The sequence below is a fragment of the Ambystoma mexicanum genome, chromosome 12 (assembly GCF_040938575.1).
Source record: "Ambystoma mexicanum isolate Mex_15411 chromosome 12, UKY_AmexF1_1, whole genome shotgun sequence".
Lineage (NCBI taxonomy): Eukaryota > Metazoa > Chordata > Amphibia > Caudata > Ambystomatidae > Ambystoma > Ambystoma mexicanum.
This window is the reverse complement of record NC_090936.1, coordinates 1,076,575,257-1,076,602,711: the sequence shown is the minus strand read 5'-3', so window position 1 is coordinate 1,076,602,711 and position 27,455 is coordinate 1,076,575,257. Positions and strand designations below refer to the sequence as shown.

General features: G+C 47.0%; 1 protein-coding gene across 4 annotated transcripts in view; it reads right to left on the bottom strand.

Annotated features, from left to right (window-relative positions):
* PLXNA4 (plexin A4) overlaps positions 1–27,455 on the bottom strand; it is a 1,277,179-nt gene that overhangs the window by 402,224 nt on the left and 847,500 nt on the right. For all 4 annotated transcript variants that reach the window (XM_069629627.1, XM_069629628.1, XM_069629629.1 and 1 more), the window contains exons 8-9: positions 11,957–12,056; positions 4,307–4,421 (exon numbers count right to left, since the gene is read on the bottom strand). In XM_069629627.1, the coding sequence (XP_069485728.1) occupies positions 4,307–4,421; positions 11,957–12,056 (215 nt within the window). The remainder of the gene's footprint in view (positions 1–4,306; positions 4,422–11,956; positions 12,057–27,455) is intronic.

Below are 27,455 nucleotides of genomic sequence, written 5' to 3'. Positions count from 1 at the left end.
AAATTACCAATGCCCAGATTACTGGATTATCCAAAAAGATTAACCAGGCCTGGCATGATTACAAAGGGGCATTAAATCGGACAGAAATGCTTGAATTGAAAGGAAATCTCATTATTCATCTCGACAGGTTGTAGAATGCTTGTATTCGTGTCCTTTCCTTGTGAAAAGAAAAATGTGAGAACTATTCCGAGTGCACTTAACCTTCTTTAACATCTACGGGCCATAATACCGAACATTTGCACCAGGGCTAAAATATGAGCAAATGCTTTGATAATACAGAATGGAGCTAACGGGTTTACTCGCAATCAATATGATTTTAAAACGTTTGCACTGGGGAACAGGTTAATCAGAACGTTGTGTACTATGTTTGTGACATAACATAAAAAGAATTGTGTCTACTACATTTATTTTCATGTTTTGTAAGACGCATTGTAAATAAAAACGGTCTGTTTCATGTTTACCCTGGGGAAAAACATGTTTAGGTAATACAGAGTGGGGCTACACCTGTTTGCTACATTCCATATCATCTCAGCTGCAAAATGTGAAGCTGGATTAATTTGCTCCATACATTTGCACAGGAACAAAGTTTTGATGATCTACCTCTCTTACCGGCCTCCACCTCACCCCCCCCCCATGACAATATGGGAAATGTGTTCATGCATGATCAATGTTTACACCTTCACAATCACGTGTAGCACTGTGTTTGTACTTGTGCAAATGTGATTGCGCAAACATTGCAGCATGCACAAGCCACAAGCAAGCACTTTTACAAAAATTGCGGCAGGCACCTGGGTGTACGAGTTTGTTTGCTAATGGCAATGATGCAGTTTGCATAGGGAGAAGGGGCTAACTACAGAGCTCGGTGAACATAAGCTTTGCCCGTCTGTGCATTGCCTGTTATGGAATGGTGTCGCACTGCCTCCGAGATGCACAATTTATGGATTATCCATGGGGCAGTCAAAAATTGCAATCCCTTGTTGTGTGGCACATTTCAGAGGGATAAAAGAGTCCCATTGACTCAGTGACCACCAGATAAAGGGCCCAATTTACAGAAAATGCACATAGAGCCCACAAAGTCCTCTGCGTGTAACACCACTTTGTGCGTACCTACACACAAAAGCATGTTATGCGCGTTCCGCGTATTCATGGAATTCCTACCCCAAAAAACATCTGGAATGCCCACAACATGCCCCCGCGCAAAGCAGATCCAGCCACATATAGCAAACTTTGTGAAGTCCGCATCCCCACCATCATGCACCCCGTCAATAATGCAGGCTGTCTTCCGCAATCAAGGCAGCACCCCGGTGACACTGCATACGGTCCCCTGTAACTCCTAACTGCACCCTGAGAAAATGCGTTCCATATCATGTAACTCAAGTGGGCCCCCAGTGAATCTGCGTGCAAACCCTCGTAAATTATGATGGAGCCCCTCTAATCTGCATACAGACAACCCAAACTTAAACCGGCACATCAACTGCGTGCCATCACCTCTAAATTACTATGGGAACCCTACCTCTGTGCATTGGATCCTATGTGCACAGTACTCTGCCCCTCCTATCATGTGGTGGTGAGTCCTCAAGGTTTGCAGGTAACTTTTTCTGGCGTGGGGTTGCTCATTGGGTTCCATGAATTCAGTTTGGTTTGCGCTTGACTGGACATTGTGTCATTACACTGCGTGGCCCCGTCCCTCAACACGCCCATCCCGTCCCTCAACACGCCCATGTTCTTCCTCATTTTGCCAGGAAAACGAGGAATATGCATGTCCCGCCCCTTATTTATTTCTCTGCATAGGCCCATCCCACACTTTGCATGGAGTCTTGTGCAGGGCCCCTGACTGCATGAAAATAGGCAACAGACCTGCGCAGAGTCCGCGCAAGGTTCGAGAAATGCATGCAAAGTGTTTTCCATGAATCGATGGAAGGTTTTCTGCGCTCTGATTCGTGCGCAAAGTCACTTTTCAGCACGCAGCAAAATCTGGATATCAGTCCCAAAGAGTGCACTGAGGCACTGTGCCATCTACCTCAAACTCTGAGTGCTGCTGTGCTCCAGAAATGCAACCACGATTCTCTGGACAGATGCACACACTGGTTGAATGCATCGGTACAGAGCATAGTATGCAAACCTGTGTATTACACAAGCTGCATCATTCACTGTTAGGCTGTGTCTTTCTCAGACCTGTGCATAGCCCAATTAACACAATTGTCTTGAGAGTTGTTTGCTCACCCATGCAGTATTTCTGCTCAATTTTTTAAACAAAAAGTGTCCTATCTTTAAAGTAAATTAAATATAGTTCTTGATAAAAAGTAAAATCCAGCTATATATAACGTTCTTATATACGTGAGCTTAAAGGTTTTAGGACTGTTTGATTTGATATGATATGGCATTTATAACGCGCGTATACACAAGTGATTCAAGGCGCGACGAGGCAAGGGAGGGGAAACAGGGAAGAAAGACAACGATCTTACTAGGCCAGGTGTCATTCAGATCGCGCAAGGGAAGAGGGGCAAGTGCAGTGGGGGAGAAAGTGCAGTACTTGGGATAATAAAATAACAAGATAAATAAGCGAACGGCCAGCTGGTGGCAAGTGCAGGGTGAGTTCAGACATAAGTGCTGGTGGGGGGGCTGTAGGGATACAGAAAACAGTCCGCGGGTGCAGGGGCTGCCAGCAGGACAGTGCAGGCGTGCAACTGGCAGGGCTAGGGCCCGAGGTCAGATGGGTGGCCAGGTAACCAGTGCAGTATCAGTATCAGTCAGGACTTCAGCAGGGGAGAGGGGGAGAGAAAGCAGAAGCAAAGAGGAAGGTTTTAAGGTGTTTCCGGAACCGAAGATGGTTCTCCTCAAGTTTCAGGGAGGCTGTTCCAGAGGGAGGCCCCTGCCGAATAGAGAGATCTACCACCAACTCGTTGCTTGGAGAAATGACTGACCCTGAGGGAGTTGGAGGCGGATGAGCGAAGAGCTCGAGAAGGAAAATATTTAGGAACAGAGAGTTGAAGGTATTGAGGCCCCAGGCTCCAGAAGGCCTTATGGACGATGCAGAGTGTTTTGAACTCAATCCTCGCAGCCACTGGGAGCCAGTGCAGGGATTTCAGTCCGGGAGAGATATGATCCCTGGGCTTGAGGCCAAGGACAAGTCTCGCAGTTTCGTTATAAATTGATTTTAAATTGATTGTATGGGTTGTTTATTTTCCCCAAGTATGTGTTGTATGCCTGTTTTTTGTGTGTGCCCTGATGCATGCGGGTTACGGCGCGTGATAGATAAATAAATACCATTTTTTTAAAAAATGGTTTCAATATTTTGTATTGTGAAAAGTTTTAACAAACTATGACACATGTTAAAAACATTTTTAAAAAGTTCTCTCTTTTTATGATTGGTCTTTTAAACGTAAGCAATATATACTGAAAGTTGAAATGATTGTCCAGTGTGCTGTGTTTGATCAGGTCTAACCTATTCAAGCAAACTATATGTATTTATGTGTGACGTATGCGTCTAACAAAAGCTGGTCACTTCAAGGCGCCATGCTTTAAAAGGGGAGAAGGGGAGAAAGAGAGAAAGGACTGGTAACAAAGGGAAACTAATACACAGCAGGAAGGTGGGAAACACCCATGACAATGGTATAAAAATACAAAAAACAACTGCAACAATGATTTTTAATTTTTGGCTCATAATTGACACTTTACCAGCACCTAGTGAGAAAAACTATTGCCATGGATAATGGAAGGTACTAATGAGTAGCAATGCAATCCATGTTGGTGAAGTGTCATTAACCCCTCCACACTATCTTCTGCACAAACCTTTACTGCACTCCAAGAGGCCAGCCCTCCTACACTGAGTGCGCGTTTCCCAGTGTGCTTATTGGAGCCCAAATATCTAAATGTATTCTGTGTTTCTTTGAATCTGCAACTCATGTCCTCCAAAATGATAAAGGATGGCCCTTCGGTGCCTCTGGGATAGTGCTGGCATAGCAGTGTCCCCCCAACCAATGTCTCTTTTCTGCATAAGACTTCAAGCGCCTTAAAGAATATCTGAAGAAGAAGGAGCTAGAAACACCTTTCGAAAAGAGGACATCTACAGCAATTTGGGGACATCATATACACACGGTAACAGCATGCAGCGGTCGTTTTCTATCTTTGTATCCGAGGTCTGCAACATTTGCCACTCCAGATGTTTTGGACTACAACTCCCATCGGCCGAGGCTACCATAGTTAATAGTGCGGGACCATGAGGGTCGTAGTCCAAAACATCTGGAGAGCCAGAGATTGAACACCCATCCTCTACATGGATTAGTAGTTTAGAGTCTTTGCCTACCTCTGACAGCTTGACTCGCCCCTCCTGGAAGGAACAGGTGCGCGGGTCATGGGTGCACACGTGGCGGTATTTGCACCAATGGCACTGATACGGACTCTCCACGCAGGACAAACACCTAGAAGGGAAACAAAGACAGGGGTGTATTAGAGTGGCTCTGAAACACGCATGCACACGCATCAGGCCCCTTACCCTTGCCAACATGAGCGCCACTGGAGAGATTTAACTGAACCAGGCCTAAAGTTTGAAGGACAGCTGTAGAATTAAAAAGCCTGCATGCCTTTAAGAAGATTTATAGATACTTATATAGAATGGACCTGTTGTTGAAAGATCATTGGAGAATTAACATAACTGGGTATGTCTAGACTCCACTACGGTGGCAAGAGGGGCACACTACATGATTAGTTATCTTCAAAGAATGGAATCTAGAGACCATGGTTAGAACCCAAACATTAAGTCCCTCAGGAAAAAGTAGACATAATCATTAATAATAATAATAATAATAATTCTATATTTATATAGCGCTTTTATCCAAAGCACTTTACACAGCACATACGTTACATACATTATTATTATTATTATTATTATTATGATTATTATTATTATAGTATTACCCAATTTGATCGAATTTTACTGATCGAATGGTACATCTGACCGAATTCGTCCAGTACCATTCGATCGATAAAATTCTATCAAATTGGGTAGTAAATGCAGAACATATGGGGTGGGGGCATTTTTGGCTTTGGGGGATAGCAGGAGTGTCCCCCGCTTCCTGAAGAATGGAGGCGGGGGACAAAAAAAAAGGGACCCTGCGGCATCAGATCCGGCACATTTGGGAGGGATGGAAGGGACACCGCTGGGTCTAGAGAGGCAGAGGCCGAGGAAATGGTAAGTGGGAGGGTTTATTGGGGGGGGTGGTAAAACAGAGATTTTTGTAGTTTGGCAGCAGTAAAATTGCATTCACAGCGAAACTACCATGGTCAATTCCCCCGCGACCAATTCTGTCACAGCCAAATCACACAGATCCATTATTATTACCCAATCGAAATTGGTGCTCACTTCATCAACCTGAGTCGACCTGGCTGGGATTTAAACCTGCAAACTGCAGATCAAAAACAGATCGCATCAGTGAGCGCTTAACCCGCAGAGCCATCTTACTGGCAAGACATGTCCTGCCTGCACCTTCTGTAACTTTGCACTCCACCTTTCCTTCACCCCCACCCCACCCTTCTCACACACCCTACTCTCCTATCTATGTGCACATGAAAGTAAGTTGTTACACGTTTGCCCCCTTGTAATGCACCAATTAATAAAGATTTAAAGAATGAATATCATTGCTATATTAGGTGCCTGAATCACATGAAGAAATAAAGTACCCAGGAGTCGAAAGAGATTGGGCATCATTATGAGACTGGCGGTAGCCGTGCCAGTAAAACCGGCATGGCTGCCACCGGAATCATTTTTTTTCTGGCACCCAGGAGTGGGCAATTACTGGGGCATTACGGCCCCGGCGGACCCAGTAATTGCCCATTCCCGGGCGCCAGAAAATATGAGTACCCGGGAATGGGGAGGGCCGATGCACCGGCACCATTCGTGAATTGTGCCGGTGGATCTGGCATGGTCTGGTCATGGGTGCCGGCCTGCCCGCCAGGTTAGACCTGACGGGCGAAGAGGCACCCGCGAGCAGACCTCGTAGTTTACTGGTCCGGTAACAACGGTAGCGGAAAGCTTACCGGTAAAGTTGTTACCGGACCGGCAAGTTAATAATGAGGCCCACTGCAAAATCTTTGCCTTGATCTGACAAAAACTGTAAGAGTCAGTCTCTGAGTCACTCCAAAAGAATGAATTTGTCCTACCATCTTGTTGGAATTCTGCACACATACTGCTAAAGCCTGTTGTTTAACATGCATGTAAGTCTCCTGGAAGCATGCACCCCCTTTTCCGGGCCGTCTTTCCCTGACTGTTCCACCAATTTCTAAGGTATTATTTGGGGTTTGCTACACTTTACTATACACTAATGTGCTTGGATGCTTCTTCCAAGGGAGGAGATAATCTCCATAAAAAGCGGTATGAATGCTCCCAAACCACAGTAACGACTGGTGCTACCCGAAACCCACATGTGCTCTCATTAAGCGTGTTCGTGCCTGAAGGTAAGCGTGCAGTTGCTATTAATTGTGCGTGAACTTTCCAAAAATGGATCAGTGGAAAAACTGGGGTCCCAGGCTCAACAGTTCAATAAGCAAAGAATATATGAAGGTCTTTTTGGGGGGACAAATCTGCAAGTTCCACGTCCCAAAACATCAATTTGCCCCCTTGCTGTACCATATGGCTAACCCCCATAGCACCTTAAACATTGTTAGAACCATTTTTCTCTTCCAGAGCAAAAGCACTACAAAAAGGGAAAAGGTTTAGCATTCTCTTTTGCCCTTTGCTGGCCTGCCAGGCCTCGCTACAGCAGTAGAGGGCGCTAAAGGGCACGGTGGGAGATTACAGCAATCTAAATGTGGAGCCGTGAGTTATCTTGAATATTTCTGGATACATTTCTTGAAAAGCTTTCGGGACTTTAACCTACCCCTAAATTCGTGGGGTTTGAGTTGCCGCCTAACCAGTTTGCCCAGGCCTACTAGGGAACCAAAATTCACCAAACAACCTGGACCCCCTCACTAGACATGGTATTTTCTATATTCCTGATTCAGTTTGCAATGATTTTTAACAATGTGCTACACTACCACGAGAGTGTCCATCCAGCCCCGCCTCAAATCAATGCCCGCCCCATGCACGCTTAGCAGTAGACTGGTTTCCTTATTTTTTTTTAAATAATCAGGGGCCAATAGAAGATGCCTTTCTTACCAGTGCAATTTCGGCAAAAATCACCAACACGTTTGGTGGTTCGGTCAGACTCAAATCACTCAATAATTTGCTTAGCATGATGAGTCCCCGGAATACTGTGCAGAGTCGGCCATCTTTCTATAGGCAAGTTTGGCAAGGTGGCTACGGTGCAATCACTTTCACTCCGCCAGCGTCACTTAGACAGGCATCCTTCATGCACGCTGACAATTTCATGTGTACGGTGTAATGGTGAGAGTGTGTGGAAGGGCACGCATCCTGGATAGTTCCATGGGGAAGGGGGGGGAGCTGCTGCAGGCTCCCCTCCATAGCCCACACCTCCGCCTTCTTGTGAAATGCAAGCCGGCTGCAATCCTCCGAAAGCTTTGCTACATACAAATAGTTGTTATTCAAATTGATAACAAGCACTTGCTCTGATAAATCAAATTAAAAATGTATAATGTATCATATTGTGTTAAGCCAGAACAGCGCAGGTCATGAATATTTAAGTCGGCGGATTCGTTTTCCTGCTGCCGGATAAGGGACGTGGCCGCATGGCTCTTTTGTGTTCGCTGCGCAGCCGTAATAAAAAGGGCGTACAAACAAAAGGTGTTTCAGGGAATGTTCAGCCGAAGGACACCCGGGGACAATGGCAGTGTGTCCCAAAAGCTCCAGGTAAATGGAAGCCCTGCGGGCCCACACACGTCGCTGCGTGGGGTGCTGTGGTGGCCTGTGCGGGCTGCGTTTTGAGTGCATGGGGAGCAGTCCCCTACAGCCTTTTACAGCCTTTTACAGGTGCTTGTAACACATGCTAGAGGGAATAAAAACATTGAATGTTTGGGAATTACACACAAAAACAAACATACTTTCTATAGCAGACATGTACATAAACTATGGTATTACAAGTAGCCTGGTAATTCTGATCCCACCACGGACCTAGCTGCCACCATATCCACCTCCAACTGTGGGCATGATGCAGAGGCCAGCACCTCCCAGGAAAAGGGTGCAGCATATCATCAGGCCTGCCCTGCCAAATAAGAGGGCACACCTACAACCACCAAGCCCTCCCAATTAGTGCCAACGGCATGGCCGACTAAGAGCAGCAGCAGGCTCCTGTTTCCTGCACCTCCACGCCAGGCAGCACTACACTGGCAGTACCCGCATTTAGCAAGAATCCCCAGGAGCATTCAGAAGTATTTCCTGTGGACTGATGGTGACATGTTGGTTGCCTGGTGGTACGGCAAGTGTTGTACATCAGATCGTTTCATTTCTTCCTGTGCCTGCGCATGTTGCCGCAGCATACTGGACCACATAGATGTTGTACCCAAGTCGGTCGCTGCCTTTTCTCTGCACACCATTTTCTGGCAGAGTGAGCAAATGGCTACATTCAGTTGCTGTTTATTCTTTGTGTAGTATCTACTGCCTCCCTTAATCCCTGCGTAGTTCCCACACAGATATCGCGTGACCACGAGTCTCACTTTAACGGCCCAAAGGGACACCCAATGGTACATGTCTCATTCACTCACTTCAAGAGACGGACACTGAAAGCTGCCTCCCCGGGTCTCTGCTTCATTTCTCACAAAACTCGCATGAGTGTGAGCCTCTCACAATGCCCTCAGGGATACTCTGCTCTTCCCGCTCCCCCTTACACATGTCACACAGTGGCACGTGTCTTGTTCAATCACTTTTGCAGACTAATACTGAATGGTCTGATCGCCCCCCCCCCCGTGTTCCTGCTCCTTTCCCCCCGACAAAACCACACAAGCCTGTGTCTCATGCAGGCTCCCTTCAATGGTTCTCTACTCCTCCTGCTCTTTCTACCGAGTGTCGCGGGAGTGCACGTGACCCGTTCATTCCCCTCCACTGATGGACACTGAATGGTATCTCCCACCTGCCTAAATCTATGCTACTCTCTCCCACAACTCTCTCCTGAGTGTGAATCCAGAACAAGCTTCCATCAGAGATGCTCTTCTCATCCTTACAGGTGGCTCCTGATAGCACGTCTTGTTCACTCACTTCAACAGACAGACACCGAATGAGAGCTCGTGCCTCTCTGGATCTCTGCTACTTTCACCCAACAAAAATCATGTGAGCGGGAATCTCACACAAGCTGCCTCTAGGCACTCTCTCCACCTTCTGCTCTCCCTTCCAAGTGTCCCCCAGGGGCTCAAACATCTTTCAATCACTTCGAGAGATGCAAATCAAAGGGTATGTTCCACCTCCCTGAATCGCTGCAAATTTCTCCCTCAAAAATACTGAGAGGGTGGGCCTCACACAAAATGTCCTTGAGGCTTCTCTGCTCCTCGATGTAAGTGTCATCCAATTGCATGTGTCTCGTTCACTCACTTCAAGAGACAGTCACTTGCTGACTTGTTATTCTCGCTACCAATGTTTTTGCTCTGTGATTTGTACAGAGTTCTGTTGCCCCAAGCTAGTTTTACACTATAAAAATATATTATATATATTTTTTTTTAAATAATAAAAATAATAATAAATGATTAAATGGTATCGTCCAACTCTCTTGAGTTCTGTTACTTCACCAGAATAAATCATGTGAGTGTGAGTTTTTCAGGGATACTCAGCTCCTCCTCTCAAGCACGAGAGCAGATTTCTGATTCACTCCACCACCCTCAATCACTGCTAGGTTCTTTCACAACTAATCATGTGAGAAAGAGTCGCTTACAGGCCGCCCTTGCTATTCTTGCTTCCCCTCCCAACTTTAACCTGAAGGCACTTGTATCGTGCACCCACTTCAAAAGACGTTAAGTCGAAAGATACCTCCACCTCCCAAAATCTCTGCCACTTTCCCCCACAAAAATCACACAAGCTTGAGTCTCGCAAAAGCTGCCCTCTGGGATTCTCTGCTCTGCTTCACAAGTGTCCCCGACAGCACGTGTCCCCACTTCAAGAGACAGACCCTGAATTTGAACTCTTACCTCCACAGCTGTCGGCTACCTTCCTCCACAAAAAACATGTGAGCGTGAGTCTCACTCAATCTGCCTCCTCCCACCTGTCAACTGATGCCACGTGTCTCTCTTTCCCTGACTCTCAGGGATTTCCTCTCCCTAGACTCACCAGATGGCACTTGTGTTGTTTACCCACTTCCAATCACTAAATGCATCATAGAGCATTAAAAAAAAACTACCCTAAATCCAACGCGTTGAGTCCCCAGGTACTGTTTATGCTCAGAAGCGTTCTTCCTTCTTAGCTACTCTATTTCCACTCCAGTCTAGTCCCCTTCCCTAAGTTTCCTAAACCTGCCTCCCGCTACAACCTCCTGATTCTCCAATAGCTAAGTATCTCGTAAGTATCAAAACAATCCAAAAACCACATGTCTTGCGTTATAGCACGAGGTCAAACTCAATAGAATGGGCCTCATTACGACCCTGGCGCTAAGGGGTTAACGGCGCCGTAAAAGGCTGCGGCACCGTTAACCCCTTAGCACCTAATTACGAGGTCCCTTTGCGGCTCCCGACCTTAACGGCTGGTCTGGACCAACCGTTAAAGTAGGGACCCGCAAAGGGACCTTGAAGGTAATTATGGTTCCGCAATTTACGGTACCGTAATTACCGCCTTCCCCATTCCCATTGAACCCTATGGGGCAAAAATGGGAATGGGGAAGGGCCAATGGTGCATGGGGAATTACCACCCCGCGAACCTTGGAATGGGGTGGTAATTCCCCATTGCACCATGGCAGACTTGTTACAATGCCGGCAGCAAGCATGGTGCTAATAGCGCCATTGGTTACCGCCAGTGTTGTAATGAGGGCCAATGATGTCTCACCCAAAGTTCGGGTGATGCAAGATTCTCTCTGAAAAGTTTGCCCAGGCATGCACATTAATAAAGGCATATTATAGAAACACGTGAAGTTGAGTGAGCGCAGGTGTGTGCAAGTGGGGTTTAGTGAGGGAGTGACAGGGGCTGGGCACAAGACAGAAGGAGTCGAAGGGAATGAATGACAATTGTGTGAACATGAGAGAATGAGAAAACATTTGAAGGAGTGAAATAACTAAATGTGAGAGAGTGAAAGCGTAAGAGTCAGTTAGCAAATAAAAGCGTGTGCATGTGACAAAGAGAGTGTTTCAGATTGAGTGACTACAGTTCGAAATGGGAAAGTTGGAGAAAGTGAGGTTGTGTGCGTGAATGTGTGTGAATGCTGAGCAAGACTGAGCAGGTGGGCTTTCTGTTAAGATGCCTCTGTGAGATAATGGGTTTCATTTTATAAGGTTGCCGGTAAGCTTACCGTTTCCACTGCCCAATATCCTGTATTACCGGGATACTACGTGCGGCGGAGGAACGGTAAGTTCCCATTCCCATGCTTTGGTATGGGAACCACTCTAGCAACCGGCACCGTTGTTAACGTTGTCAGTGATTCAGTGAATTATCTACCAGTAGAGGCCTGAACTACCGGCAGGTCAGGACTGCTGGTAGGTCACTGCCCTTACAGGCAGAATTAGAGTATGCCGGTACAGAAAAGGTGCCGGTACAGTGCCGGCGCACATTGTTACGGCACCTTTTTCAAGACCGACATACTCCTAATGACCCCCAAGTCTTACTTCCGAGATCTGTATGCAAGCTGCAGTCACAGGTTTATCCCCAGAAGAGCCGATACAGCGTGTCACCTTTTGCGGGTCAAGACATTCAGTTTCATCGAGCTGGGTCATAATGATGCATTGTGTTCTTACAGAGCTTAAGCGAGGGGTGGGTCAGCCATAAAGCAAAGAGTGATGAAGTTTCCACCACAGATGTCTTCAGTGTGGGTCTGGCGTACACAACAAGTAATAGCATATCCTCTTAACTTGAATGGACAAGTGTGACTGAACTCACGAGTTGTGAACGCTGCAGTTGTAGAAGACGAAGTTGGTGCTGGCGAAGGTCATCCCCGTCTCCTTGGACCTGAGCAGCAGCTGCACAGTGTGGTGGTCTCCTGGGGAAGAAGCACAGCAAAAGAGGTGAGATGAGAGGAGGGCAGGAGTGTGTAGAGAGGGACCTGTGCCAGAGAACAGGCCCACATCCCCCTTCAGTCAACGCGCAGCAGCCGAGGCACTTCACTCAGCCACACAACACCATTTATCCATAATGACACAGATGCATGCAGTCACTGGTGGACGTCGTGCACAACCCTATTCACTGTTCCTCAAGTCACGCTGTGCCCTGGGAAGCTTCTATTGAAAGGAAATACACATCTTTGGGAGCACTGCACTGGTTGCTGGGAAGCACGTCCCTCCGTGAGCACTCAGCTATGCCAGGTGGCACAGAAGTGCCACCTGGCACCAACCTCAAGTGCTGTGAGAGCACGTGGAAGACAGTATAGCGCCATCAAATGCTTGCAGGTATCTTCGTGCCTCAGGCAAGTAGCTGGCCTAAAGCTGGGGGCTTCCAGTGGGGTCCCCGCCTTCATGGGTGGAAGAGTAGTGGGGTGAGGGGGTTGACACACTAGGGGCCCAACTTTGAGTGCTGTCAATGCAACGTTCCCATTCAGAGTGTTACCTTGCGCTCCCCAGAAATGTGAGGCTTTGGGGGGACGTTCAGGGAGCCCATCTATGTCACCCTGAACATCATATATATGTTATGTTATGTGAAGTTCATTTATACCGTGCACTGCGGCCATTTAAAGGGTCTCCAGGCGGTCATCACATATCAAATGAATATTTGATATGTGATATTGATACACATGTGGAATAAGCATATGCCATACATGCACTATAGATCATATAGTGCATGTCACACATGTGAGATAATTGTCATATGTATCCCATATATGCCATATATATTTATTACAAATACATGCATTTTGAAAAAGGTGCAGGGCAAAGTTCCATCTGGCATGCACAATGAACGAACAATGCTGTGCGGTACTACACGCAGGTGCAGCACACTACCTCATGCCGCCTCTTCACTCTTAGGGTGGTAATGACCAGGGGGGAACTGCCTTATAGGGAACTCTGGAGACTTCCGGGCAGGCCTCTGCACCCTGGGCCTCCCCCTCTTCACTCTTAGGGTTGTAATGACCAGGGGGGAACTGCCTTATAGGGAACTCTGGAGATTTCCAGGCAGGACTCTGCACCCTGGGCCTCCCCCTCTTCACTCTTAGGGTTGTAATGACCCGGGGGGGGGGGGGGTGACTGCCTTATAGGGAACTCTGGAGACTTCCGGGCAGGCCTCTGCACCCTGGGCCTCCCTCTCTTCACTCTTAGGGTTGTAATGACCAGGGGGGAACTGCCTTATAGGGAACTCTGGAGATTTCCAGGCAGGACTCTGCACCCTGGGCCTCCCCCTCTTCACTCTTAGGGTTGTAATGACCAGGGGGGAACTGCCTTATAGGGAACTCTGGAGATTTCCAGGCAGGACTCTGCACCCTGGGCCTCCCCCTCTTCACTCTTAGGGTTGTAATGACCCGGTTGACTGCCTTATAGGGAACTCTGGAGACTTCCGGGCAGGCCTCTGCACCCTGGGCCTCCCCCTCTTCACTCTTAGGGTTGTAATGACCAGGGGGGAACTGCCTTATAGGGAACTCTGGAGGTTTCCGGGCAGGCTTCTGCACCCTGGGCCTCCCCCTCTTCACTCTTAGGGTTGTAATGACCAGGGGGGAACTGCCTTATAGGGAACTCTGGAGATTTACGGGCAGGCCTCTGCACCCTGGGCCTCCCCCTCTTCACTCTTAGGGTTGTAATGACCAGGGGGGAACTGCCTTATAGGGAACTCTGGAGATGTCCCCTTAGGCCTCTGCACCCTGGGCTTCTTTTGTGTAGTATTTCCAAATGTATTTCCAAATGAAAAGGGTTGGGCTTGCTGAAAAGGTGTAATATGGGGTCACTTTGAACATTATTTCCAGGGCCTCTTTTGGCTTCCAGTCCACCACTGATAATGGCGCCATAAAAAATGCCAGTGGGCCCTGAGGCGAGTCCTGGCTCAGTCGTTTGACACATTGTGCTCTTGAGCAAATCACCCTGAACCTCTAATTGCCTTTCTCAGCTGTAAAATAGGAGCATTTTAAAGGTCAGCCCTGCAATGTGTCCTGTTGTATTGCTTCATTGGTGTCCTGTGAAATGCACTCTTCATCGGTAGGTGTGGCTGATGAGTAGATGTAATATATGGTTTGAGTCACAGGGTCATGACGTCACCACTTCAAGCGGCAGCTCAGCCTCTGCAGCCAGGCTTTGAACACCGGATATCCATGCCACCTTTTAATCTATGTATCCCACTCTATACTATGGATCTAATGTTAATTGGGGCATAATGAAGGCGTAAAGCCTTGCTTAGGGCGTTTACACCTTCCACTAATGTCACGCCCCATTTTCATTCATTTGTACGGCAGAGAGGAGGGTGCAATGCAACTTTCATTTCCACCACCACCCTTCCTCGCCGCCATATAAATGCCCTAGCATTCATGCTGGCATGCATTTTCATGCTGGTGCAAATGCTGGGGATCCCCATGGAGTCCTCCTGCAGGCTCTATAGGGATCCATTGTAAATGCTGCCTGCCTTGCAAGCATTGCAGGCAGCATTCACGATCCAAACGTTGCCTGCCATGCTAGCATGGCAGGCAGCATTCACTCATTTGCACGCGTGTACGCCACCTCTTACTCTGCCGTGCAAAAGACCAAAATTTGGCATCGCTGAACCACTTTCATGTATGTCTACACGTAACTGCTCCCCAACGCCAAATTCTGCCGTGGAGCAAAATGAGCTCCTATGAGTGTTCCAGTACAGCGACACCTTTCACTTCCTTTAAATCGCGCACCCCTCTGCTTTCAGTGGCCAGTGCAATAGCGGAATAGTAGCATGCAGGGGTTCACACAGAATCCGCAGGGGGGGGGGGGCAATGTGCAGCTCTTTAGCAGTTGATGTGAGAAAGTCACTTTTTTGGTTTCTACGGAATCTCTTTGTTGCGCCCATTGCTTCCCAACTCAGACCGCTCAGTTTATTGGAAGGTTTCCATCACAATAGACATTTCAAGGTTTCTCATCTTCAAATGTGGAACACAATGTACAAAATGCCACTTAAATGGTGACCATATATCATGTTGCCCATGTATTCTTATGGCAGCTGGTCTGGAAGACCGTACAATGTTAATGTCTGCTCTCTGGTTCACATATGACCAGTGTTCCAAAAATGTGATAATAATAATTGTGCATTTATGTAGCGCTACGAACCCTCAGGTATCTGCGCGCTGCTTATTATTACCCACGGTGTGTGGTGCTCATTTATTGACCTTGGAAGGATGAAGGGCTGAGTTTGGCCCTGCCGGGATTCGAACCTGCGTCGGCAGTCTCTGCACAGATGTCAAAGCAAGCACTTTACTTGCTCTGCTATCTGACCAGCTACATATAATGACTAATGTGCTCACATTTTCGAAACCACAATATGCCACACTAAACTCACAAAAACCATTATAGACAATGTAACAGCGCCAATCGTCTGAGCCAAAGAAATCGTTTTTCCTGCAGCGTAATGTACAGTCTGTCATGTAAACATTTGACAATTATTCATGCTACATTAGCATGTATTCCTTTTAATTGCAGAGCCCACAACTGCAGTCAGTCCCTTTGTAATATATAGTTGTGTCTCAATGTACTTTGCTCACTCCACTTTTTAGAGAAACAACCCCATAACAGACAGCAGAAGCCCCGATGCATTTTTGGTTCACATGCCAGCTGTCATTAATTTAATGCCACAGTCAACACACAGTACCTGCCACACTACACATAACAACTGTTTGACATACTGTTACGGCACTAAGCAGCTCTAAGAATACACTTGCTGCTTCTTACAATATAATGCACAGTTTATAATGTAATGCTCAGGCTACAGCCTGCTGAATACCCAAAACAAGCTCAGTGCCTGGAGAGTATAAGAAAGGCAGGGAGGCACTTTGCAAGTGTCGAATAATAAAGCAACATACATTTAAATGAGGCAGCACTCTCCGTAAGGCTCGTTTTCAAACAGTAGAGCACGATAATGACAAAGCGATGAAATTCTGCAACTATTGGGTCACCATTTTAATTCAGTCTATGCAACAGTAGAATCTGCATGTTTGTGCCACAACACTGCATTTTCCTTGCAGACATGTGTTTAAGTCAATTCCATACTTGGGGGTGTGGGGGAGTGGGGTGCCAACTGTTGGGCTGGAACATGGGCTATTGGAGCAGTGAGTCGAATTTTGTCCATAAGAATGTTGATTGTTTGTAAAAGTATCTAAAGTGTGAACCTGCTCTGTACAGTGTGTGCGATGAGCCCAATAGAGATGTGTGAGCCATGTACTATGACCCTGGCACATGTGTCCCCATGTATGTGGCGCATCATCTCACGGGATGCACGCAATTCCGCTGGGATGTGCATTCAAATGTGCATGTAACAAACACATTCCCCGTACCTCGATGCAACAGGCGGAGGGGGAGTGCAATGCATGGCAGGGTTATTTCAGACCTGTTCATGCACCACTGTCCCACTTATTCGCCTATCCCACAAACAGGGATAGAAATGTTTTTTTTTTTTGTTTAAACATATTTCATGACAGGTCAATTAAAGGCCTCTCGTGATAAATGCGCTCCCAGAATCCACATGGGTGATGGGAGAGCTATACATGCTCCACGAATTAAGGTATGCAAGGGGCCTAACCATTGCATTATTTGGGCTGCAGTACAGGCCCCTGGAAATATGCAGTTCACATTTGTGAATAAGGTGACCTGCACATTTCTCTTAGTAATGCAAATCAAAAATGCACATTACATCCTCTGTGCATTTTTTATTTGCATTACTTTTTTGTTCATTTGGCACAGTTTTTTAAAATGATTACTTTCAGTTTCTATATTGAATAAACAACCATGTGCATGTTATTAGTCATGTATACCCTTTGGGGACCATTGTGATTCCAGGGTGGATTTTAAAAGCTGGTGGCAAAAGTGTTTACCCCCTACTGTTTCCCATCTGCCGCATTTTGCAAAATTTGCATGGTAAATGGTAGGTAGCATGGAATATATACTGTGTCTGCATCCATTTTCTGCTACACTATACAAACGTGAGTGCATTTAAACCAGCATGATTATGTATGTCTGCGTTAATGCAATAGAATCCTATGGAATCCAGAAGAAAGTATCACTGCTAAAAACAACCAGAGAAATCCATTGTAATTGCCTTCCACAATAGTTAATTGCAGGAGGCATTTACACTTTTCCACCACACAGGAAATAGCCTTTGTTTTAGTCCTTACTTTTCCGCTTCATAGTAGAAAGAAGAATATTTGCACGGAGGGAACCTTTTTCACAAAAGTGATAATGGAGGTGTGCAATTAATGAGGGTTCACCAACATTGCCCACTTTTCTTTCTTTGAGGTTCTGAATTTCTGACCTATACTATTATCTGTCTACTTGGTTTGATTTAAGCACCTGCTGGTGGGAAAAAGGACTGACCTCTTCAACTCAAGGCTCATAGCAACATTTTACTAACATCGATTGACCTGATATTAACCAATATCTGTCACCCACATCTTTCAAAGTCTGGACTGAAACTGAATGATCCTACATTGAGAGAAAACCAGGTGATTTGGGGGATAAGACAAATGCATTCACCGCGACTTAATGAGGAGGAGAAATGAGGAGGCCCTACAGTTGACACATTAGTGTGTATCTCTGCAAATTCTCATTTCTCCTCCTCTCTCATAAAACCTCATTCTATTGTGATTTGCATTAATGTACTGTCTTCCTGCAGCTGTGCATGGTATTTACAGTTATATTATTCCAATATTCACATAATATTCAGACGATTTTATATTTATTTTTAACATTTTTTTCAGCAGTGTACATGTTTTGTATCTCACAGTCTGGGAGGATACGTGAGTTCTTAAGAGGAGTATTAAGATCTGAGGACGACAACTTATGGCTGAGGAGTAGGAATGATGACTGAGAAAGGGGAATGATGACTGAGAAAGGGGAATGATGACTGGGGGTGGAATAACTGGGGAGTATGAATCTTGGCTGAAGAGTAAGAATGATAACCGAGTAGTAGGAGTGAAAACTGGGGAAAAGGAATGATGACTGGAGAGTTAGAATGATGTCTGAGCAGGAGGAATGATGACTGTGGAGTTTTGATGTAAATGTGGAGTAGGAATGAAGATTGGGGTCATGAATGGCGATGACGAGTAGGAATGAAGTCTTCAGAGTAGGTAGGAGATCTGTAGAGTAGGAATGGTTATGGAGTAGGAGGCATTGACTGGAGTAGTAGGGATGATGACTGGTTAGATAGAATGGTGACTGTGGAGTAGAGGTGGTGACTGTGGAGTTGAACCATGTCTGGGGAGTAGCAATGAGGACTGGGGAACAGAAATGGAGAATGAGCAAGATGAACAATGACCATTGACTAAGATCGTTGATTGGGACTAAGTTTGATGATTTGGGAGTAGGGATGATTAAAAAGCACTATGCATGATGAGTGAGCAGGTGGGCGTGATATCTTTTGAGCAGATTTGAAGAATAAGCAGGATGAATGATGGCTGGGGAGCAGGAACCGGACTGGCAGGAGAAATAATGACTGAAGAGTAGGAATGATAACCTAGGGGGAAGAATGATGACTAGTGGATTGGAATGATGACAGAGCAGGAGGAATGATGGATGAGCAGAAGGAATGATGTCTGAGGAGAAGTAAATATGACTGGGGTGTAGGAAAACATTGAACAGAAGGAATGATGACTGTGGAGAAGGAATTATGACTGGGGAGTAGGAATCGTGACTGGGCAGTAAGAATGATGACTGTGAACTGGAACTGAGGATTGAGCAGGAGAAATTATGACTTTGGAGTATGAATGACGACTGTGCAGGAGGAAGGATGAAATGGAGTAGGAATGATGACTAGGGATCAGGAATGATGACTGTGGAGCAGGCATCATGACTGACCAGGAGGAATGATAACTAGTGTGTAAAAAGGGTGGCTGTAGAGTGGGAATGAAGACTGTGGAGTAGAAATGAAAACTGGGGGTAGGAATGCGGACTGAACATGAGGAATAGCCACTAGTGAGATTGAATGACAACTGGGGACGAGGAAATTGTGCAGTGGGAATTATGACCGGGGAGTATGAATGATAACTGGGGTGTACGAATGATGGCTGGGAAGTAGGAATGATACTGGGGAGTTTGAATGATGGCTGGGAAGTAGGAATGATGCCTGAGAATTAGTAATGATGACTGAAGTCCAAATATTTACTGGGCTGAATGAATGATGACTGAGGCGGAGGCATGCTGCCTCAGGAGTGGGATTGATGGCTGGAGCGAAGGAATGGTGACTGGGAGTATGAAGGATAACTGGGATGTATGGATGATGGCTGGGGAGTAGGAATGATAACTGGGGAGTATGAATGATAACTGGGGAGTTTGAATAATGCCTGGGGAGTAGGAATGATGCCTGAGAATAAGGAATGATGACTAAAGTCAGAATAATTAATGGGCTGAATGAATGATGACTGAGGTTGAGGCATGCTGAGTCAGGAGTGAGATTGATGGCTGGAGCGTAGGAATGATGACTGGGGAGTATGAATGATAGCTGGGAGTAGGAATGATGACTGGAGAGGTTGAATGATGGCTGGGGAGTATGAATGATGGCTGGGGAGTAGGAACGATGGCTGGGGAGTAGGAATGATAACTGGCCAGTATGAAAGATAACTGGGGAGTTTGAATGATGGCTGGGGAGTAGGAATTATGGCTGGGGAGTATGAATGATAACCGGGGAGTATGAATGATAACTGGGGAGTTTGAATGATGGCTGGGGAGTATGAATGATAACTGGGGAGTAGGAATGATGGCTGGGGACTAGGAATGATACCTGAGAATTAGGAATGATGACTAAAGTCAGAATAATTAATGGGCTGAATGAATGATGGCTCGGGCGGAGGCATGCTGCTTCAGGAGTGGGATTGATGGCTGGAACGTAGGAATGATGACTGGGGAGTATGAATGATAGCTGGGGTGTATGAATGCTGGCTGGGAGTAGGAATGATGACTGGAGAGGTTGAATGATGGCTGGGGAGTATGAATGATGGCTGGGGAGTAGGAACGATGGCTGGGGAGTAGGAATGATAACTGGGGGGTTTGAATGATGGCTGTGGAGTAGGAATGATGGCTGGGGAGTGTGAATGATAACTGGGGAGTAGGAATGATAAATGGGGAGTTTCAATGATAACTGGCGAGTTTGAATGATGGCTGAGGAGTATGAACGATAACTGGGGTGTATGAATGATGGCTGGGGAGTATGAACGATAACTGGGGTGTATGAATGATAGCTGGGGAGTAGGAATGATAACTGGGGAGTTTGAATGATGGCTGGGGAGTATGAATGGTGAATGAGCCAGAGGAATGATGACTAAGGAGACAGAGTACTCGTTAAAAGGGACTAGTTGTGAATGATACACACGTTGAGAAAAGCAGCATTACGGAATGTGCTGTGAGGAGGCACGTGGGTGACTGAGGAGGAATCAGGAGGAAGCAAGGATGACGCGTGAGGAGGACGAATGATGATGTTCTCAAATATACAATGAATGTTGAGTGAGGAAGGAGTTCGAAGGAGGAGTGACCATGAGGGCAGAGGTGCGAGCAGGACTCGTGAAAAGAGTGGGAGTAGAACTAACGAGGAAAAGTGAGGCTGTCAATAGTTGGATACTATGTGGACAGAAGGAGCAGCAGTGGGGGCGATAGGATGTGATTTTGAGTCTCAACTTTCAGCAGTGGACTTGTTGTGTCTCCCTGGTGGAACCACCCTTTCTCCGCGTGCCTTTGTTCTCTTAGGACGCACATTTGGAAGTGCTTGGAATCGTACAGACCCCCAGCATTTGAGGCACAATAAAGCACTGATCACACTCTGTGGTATTCATGGGATCACGGGTAAGGCTAGACACACACAGGTGCCGGCGGCTGCAGGTGGAGTGTGTCATCAGGTGTCAGGCGCCGAGGCTGGACTCGGGGTTTGATTACTTGACTTGCCTCGGGTCCTTCTTTGGCCTGGTGTGTATATAAAGTGGCTGATTAAGAGGCCGGTGAACACACGCCTCTTTCCCTCCTTCTTCTGATACTGTTTGGAGACTTTTGATCCAGTCTAGGCCTTCTTTCCAGTTTGCAGGGTGTGCGGCGCACCTTTAGTGGCAAACATTGGGCGTGTAGACTGCCCCACCCTGAGCCTGACACCCAAGGTAGAGTCTGGAGCTACACCTTCTGCATGTCATTTGTATATAAAGTTGTGTATCATGTGTGTTTATAGCAGAAAACATGCATTATTGCATATCAATGAATTCTGTTTGTTTCATATAAAATCATGTCAGGCTTTTGTATAGTGCTTCATGGTAGATTCCTTCTGCTTCTAAGAGCGGTCAGTATAATAACATTGAATGGTACTCAACATGTCCTCTGAAGGATAAAGGGCTGAATCAGCTATGACCTGGGAGCATAGGTCACACTCGGAATTACAAACATGGCATAACAGGTTAATCTGAAGATTGGTGTAGAAGGTCCGAGTTAGGAGGAGATTTCTACATAGCCACCAAATACCTGCCCCACACAAATCCATCAACAAACGAGAGACCCGTCTATCTTCAGGAAATAGAACCGTGGATGGCCATACGACAATATGGCAGCACATTATAACCTCACAAGGCCTACGTTTACACACTCATGTGACTACCTAGCCAGGCCACCGGGATGCTGCAACACAGCGGGAAATACAGGAATACAACTGGGGCCAGATTAGAGAAGCTTTGCACCAGTGCAAGTTCAAAGTTGCAAGGTATTACCACACGGGTAACGTTTGCCCCTGTGCCAAAAATATTGGGGCCATGTTAGAAATCCTTGTCGCCCTGGCAAGTGTAATTTTCATGGTATAAGCACTTGGGCAAAAATACGTCTGGTTAAAATATTATTCTTTAAATGTATTTTTGTACCAGGGCAAAGGGTGCTCTAGTAAGGCCCAGATTCATGGAATGTTTGCCCGGTTCAAAGTGACTTTGCCCTGCTAAAAAAGTGGCTTTGCACTGCCGATAGAAACCCTGATTCACGGAACTGTCCAAAGTGTATTTTTTTTTCCAAACATGTTTTTATTGGTTTTATACAAGCAGTGCAAGTGGTCATTTCTGCACTACAAAATGACTTTGCACTGAATTTGCATTGCAAAAATACACTTTGCAGAGTTCCATGAATCAGGGTTTGTGGCGGCAGTGCAAAGTCACTTGTCAGCAGTGCAAAGTCACTTTCAACCGTGCAAAAAATTCCATGAATCTGGCCCTAAGTATTTATTTATTTATTTAATTTATAAAGCGCACAGACAACCCGGAGGCATTGTGGCGCTGTTACTGGTGCACGTCAGGTAAGCATAGCTAGTCATACAGTCAGCGGAAATTACAGCAGTAATGAGAGCAGTAGATCAATTACCAAGAGAAGTCATATCATGCCTGTTAGTGAGCAGCGCACAGTTAGCATATACAGGTCTGGGGGCAGAGTGGGAGGTGTTGTAGTAGGTGGGGAAGCAGGTTATGAGAAGAGCTGTGTTTTGAGTGGTTTGTGGAATAGCCAGTAAGATTTCTCAGCTCTAAAGGAGGGCGGGGGGTTGTTCCAAAGTTTTTGCAGCAATGTAGGGGAAGCTAGAACCTCCTGCTTTACATCTCTTGACTTTGGGCACAACTAGGCAGTCAGTGTGGGGGCACCTTGTGGGTTTAGAGGTAGGCACCTTGGTGATTCTGGGTGTGAGGTGTTCTAGCCCCAGATAGAAAAAAAGGGACAAAACAGATTGTGTGTGTTCACCACCATCCATTCATTATAAGACCCTCTCAGAAGGTGAACCCTTACTGACCCTCGACCACTATCACAAAAAATAAAACGCCCTACACTTCGGAGAAAGCATGCTCCCCGGTCGAGGCTTGATCCTCCTCGGAAATACCCCTGTCGTTATGCCCACATGCAGCGATGACCAGAGCTCGCCAGTCAAATCTCTGCAGTTGTTACATGGACTAGGCACTAAGGGGGTGCAGTAAGCTGCCACTTTGTGGGAAAGGCTTAAAAGTAAGTCAGTGTGAATGAATCTATGAGTAAGATCCTGTTTTGATACTTGCAATGGGTGACCAGCACACTACAGTAAATAGATACAAAAAAGCAGGCAACACAGGCCTACATTCAGACCGGGAAGGTCTCTGTTGGCATCTCTGCCCAATGAGGCCAGATCTCACATGTGGACCGCCACTGTGATGCCCCTGCATTCTGAGGTGTCACCACCTGTTGCAGGGTTAGATACTGGATCTGGCGACATGAAGGGTAAAGGGGGCTATCCCAACATGAGCTTATCATTTGAACTTGCACCATTGGATGTGACGTTTGACGACCTTCCATCCAATCAGTCAGCTCAGAATGCAGGTATTACATTATGTTATTGCCTGCCTTCCAAGCCCCCTGAGAAGTGGGATGCCGCCATCTTACCTCCCAGGTTCCGGGCTCCAGTCACCCACAGCAATGTGACCTCCCTCCCGATCACACTCCCTGCATCCACTTATCTTCCTGTGGCTTCTCTCAACCTGACACTTTTGCTACACCCCTGGGTGGTGTGCTTCTTAATTCCAGTGTCAATGGCCTTCATGGAAAGGGAGAAGGGATTAAGAGTATTAAGAGTGGTCCCTTTCTCGCTTTTTTCCATGGTGGCCATTTTCTCAAGTTGCTTTTTTTTTACTTGTGAAACAGCTTCAGGTAATGGCCATGGTGTTCATTTTTAGGCCCAACTCTGGCCCCCGGCCATTGCCAGCCAGTAAGGCTCTGCAACTCGGGGGCTATTGCAGAAGTGTGACTCACACAACTTAATACATTTGTTTAACATTTGCAATGGAAATTAACAGCTGAACATTTCCATCAACATTACTTGATAATTTCGACCTAATATTTTGAACTATATGCAGTGGTCAAAGTGTACGAAAAGAAGTAGTGGAACTATGTTCCCTGCTGGCCTGCACCCACTCCCCACAAACCCAATCACCATGCCCTTCTTAAACGCAATACAAACACATGCACCTGCTTTTTAAGGGAACGTTCAGTGCAGTGCACTGAAAGTGCAAGCTTCAACTTCTTCCTACACTTTTATTTTAAAATGAAACCTTTCCGGAACGGTTTCTTTTTAAAATGAAAGTATAGGAACTGTAAAACTTAATTTAAAAAAGTAGAGGAGCACTGCTCCCAACCGCTCCCGCTCACTTCGACCACTAGAACTATGAGATATTCTGATTCAAATGTTACTCTTTCGAAAGTCACATTCTCCATCGTCCCCTTTCTATGCTCATTAGAGGAGGGACTAAGCTGAATGGTTTACAAAGATGGAGAAGTTGCCTACAACGTGCCAGCAGAAGGTAATAAAAAGAAAGGGGTAAGGCCCAGAAAGTAAGTAAGGAATGGGATGGAATAGACGATTGCTGAGACCTAGATGGAGGACGGACGGAGTGATTAAGGGGGGAAAGGTGATACACAGAGTCGTGATGAAGAGGGAACGGATGAGAATGTAACGTACAGTACTTGTAGAGCACGGACTAAGGCCCAAAGGCATCTATGTGTGAGAAGTGGGCGCAGAGGGAGAAGGAAGGAATGAAGCAGGAAACTGGGCAAATAAAGAGTGGGGGGCTAGAATAGAGGCGGGGGAAGAAGACGGGTGGCAATGATGGGATGAAGGAGAACCATTAGGAGGACGCAGGCGAAGCAAAGGGAAGCTTCTCTTAACAGAGAGGATGAAATGTGCAAACTCAAAGGGGAGGTTAGAAGTCGGGTGCTCAGGATAGGAGGATGTGTCCCGTCATTAGACAGAGAACATCTTTGGAAACTAAAAACGTGGACACAAAGAATAAAAAAAACAGAGACTGGAAAAGGAAGGAAGGAAGGAAGGAAGGAAGGAAGGAAGGAAGGAAGGAAGGAAGGAAGGAAGGAAGGAAGGAAGGAAGGAAGGAAGGAAGGAAGGAAGGAAGGAAGGAAGGAAGGAAGGAAGGAAGGAAGGAAGGAAGGAAGGAAGGAAGGAAGGAAGGAAGGAAGGAAGGAAGGAAGGAAGGAAGGAAGGAAGGAAGGAAGGAAGGAAGGAAGGAAGGAAGGAAGGAAGGAAGGAAGGAAGGAAGGAGATGGGGAGCCGGATGAGGAAGGGAGATGGAGACAAAAGGGGCAGGATGAATTGGAGAACAAAGGAACAATAGTGCAAATAATGGTTGAGAAATTAAGAGGGAAAGATAGAAGTGTTGGGCACTCGCTGCAAAATCTGTGATCCCATTACAAAATATCCATTCCCAACTCGTTACAACACTGCTATAAACAGGGGGTCAGTAAGACTACTTGTGCTGCAAACTGAGCGCTGCCTAACACTCTGGAGGGAACGGCGGCAGCTCATGGAAAAGGTATGTGCTAAATAACTCTGCTACCTGTGCAGCCGATGCAGTGTTAGGTGTTTGTGCTGATCTGAACCCCAAATTCTTCCGCATCCCCATCACCATCTAACTACATGAATGAAACCCTCCTGTTATAGAGAGGCACTGAAAGAAGGAAAGATGGTCAAAAGAGAGGCCTTTCTGCATGCAGTCCCTACGTGGCAATCGCTGCAGTGCCCATACATTGCAATGGCCCCTCCTTGGAAGCCCCTGCCACCCCGAGTCCATTGCTGCCATAGTCCTGGGCCTCCTGAAGGGGTCTCCCCCTCACACCCAGTCATCTGCCACCTGTTAGCCCAGCAGGGGTGCTTCCCCCTTCACTCCACCTTGTGTGCCCTCGTTCGTTCCGGCATCCCTGTTCCTCTTACTCATGTCCCCCCCCCGTATCCCACATGTATGCTATGGTTTTCCTGAACCTGCTGCCTGCCTCTCTTTCACCCCCCCTCTTATCCCACAGGTATGCGATGGTTTTCCTGAACCTGCTGCCTGCCTCTCTTTCACCCCTCCCCCCTCTTATCCCACAGGTATGCTATGGTTTTCCTGAACCTGCTGCCTGCCTCTCTTTCACACACCCCCTCTTATCCCACAGGTATGCTATGGTTTTCCTGAACCTGCTTCCTGCCTCTCTTTCACCCCTCCCCCCCCTTATCCCAGAGGTATGCTATGGTTTTCCTGAACCTGCTGCCTGCCTCTCTTTCACCCCCCCCCTCTTATCCCACAGGTATGCTATGGTTTTCCTGAACCTGATGCCTGCCTCTCTTTCACCCCCCGTATCCCACATGTATGCTATGGTTTTCCTGAACCTGCTGCCTGCCTCTCTTTCACCCCCCCCCCTCTTATCCCACAGGTATGCTATGGTTTTCCTGAACCTGATGCCTGCCTCTCTTTCACCCCCCGTATCCCACATGTATGCTATGGTTTTCCTGAACCTGCTGCCTTCCTCTCTTTCACCCCTCCCCCCCTCTTATCCCACAGGTATGCTATGGTTTTCCTGAACCTGCTGCCTGCCTCTCTTTCACCCCTCCCCCCTCTTATCCCACAGGTATGCCATGGTTTTCCTGAACCTGCTTCCTGCCTCTCTTTCACCCCCCCCTTATCCCAGAGGTATGCTATGGTTTTCCTGAACCTGCTGCCTGCCTCTCTTTCACCCCCCCTCTTATCCCACAGGAATGCTATGGTTTTCCTGAACCTGATGCCTGCCTCTCTTTCACCCCCCCCCCGTTATCCCACAGGTATGCGATAGTTTTCCTGAACCTGCTGCCTGCCTCTCTTTCACCCCCCCCCTCTTATCCCACAGGTATGCTATGGTTTTGCTGAACCTGCTTCCTGCCTCTCTTTCACCCCCCCCCCTTATCCCAGAGGTATGCTATGGTTTTCCTGAACCTGCTGCCTGCCTCTCTTTCACCCCCCTCTTATCCCACAGGTATGCAATGGTTTTCCTGAACCTGCTGCCTGCCTCTCATTCATCCCCCCTCTTATCCCACAGGTATGCTATGGTTTTCCTGAACCTGCTGCCTGCCTCTCTTTCACCCCTCCCCCCTCTTATCCCACAGGTATGCTATGGTTTTCCTGAACCTGCTGCCTGCCTCTCTTTCACCCTTTCCCCCTCTTATCCCACAGGTATGCAATGGTTTTCCTGAACCTGCTGCCTGCCTCTCTTTCACACACCCCCCTCTTATCCCACAGGCATGCTATGGTTTTCCTGAACCTGATGCCTGCCTCTTTTTCACCCCTCCCCCCTCTTATCCCACAAGTATGCAATGGTTTTCCTGAACCTGCTGCCTGCCTCTCTTTCACCCCCCCCCCCTCTTATCCCACAGGTATGCTATGGTTTTCCTGAACCTGCTTCCAGCCTCTCTTTCACCCCCCCCCTTATCCCAGAGGTATGCTATGGTTTTCCTGAACCTGCTGCCTGCC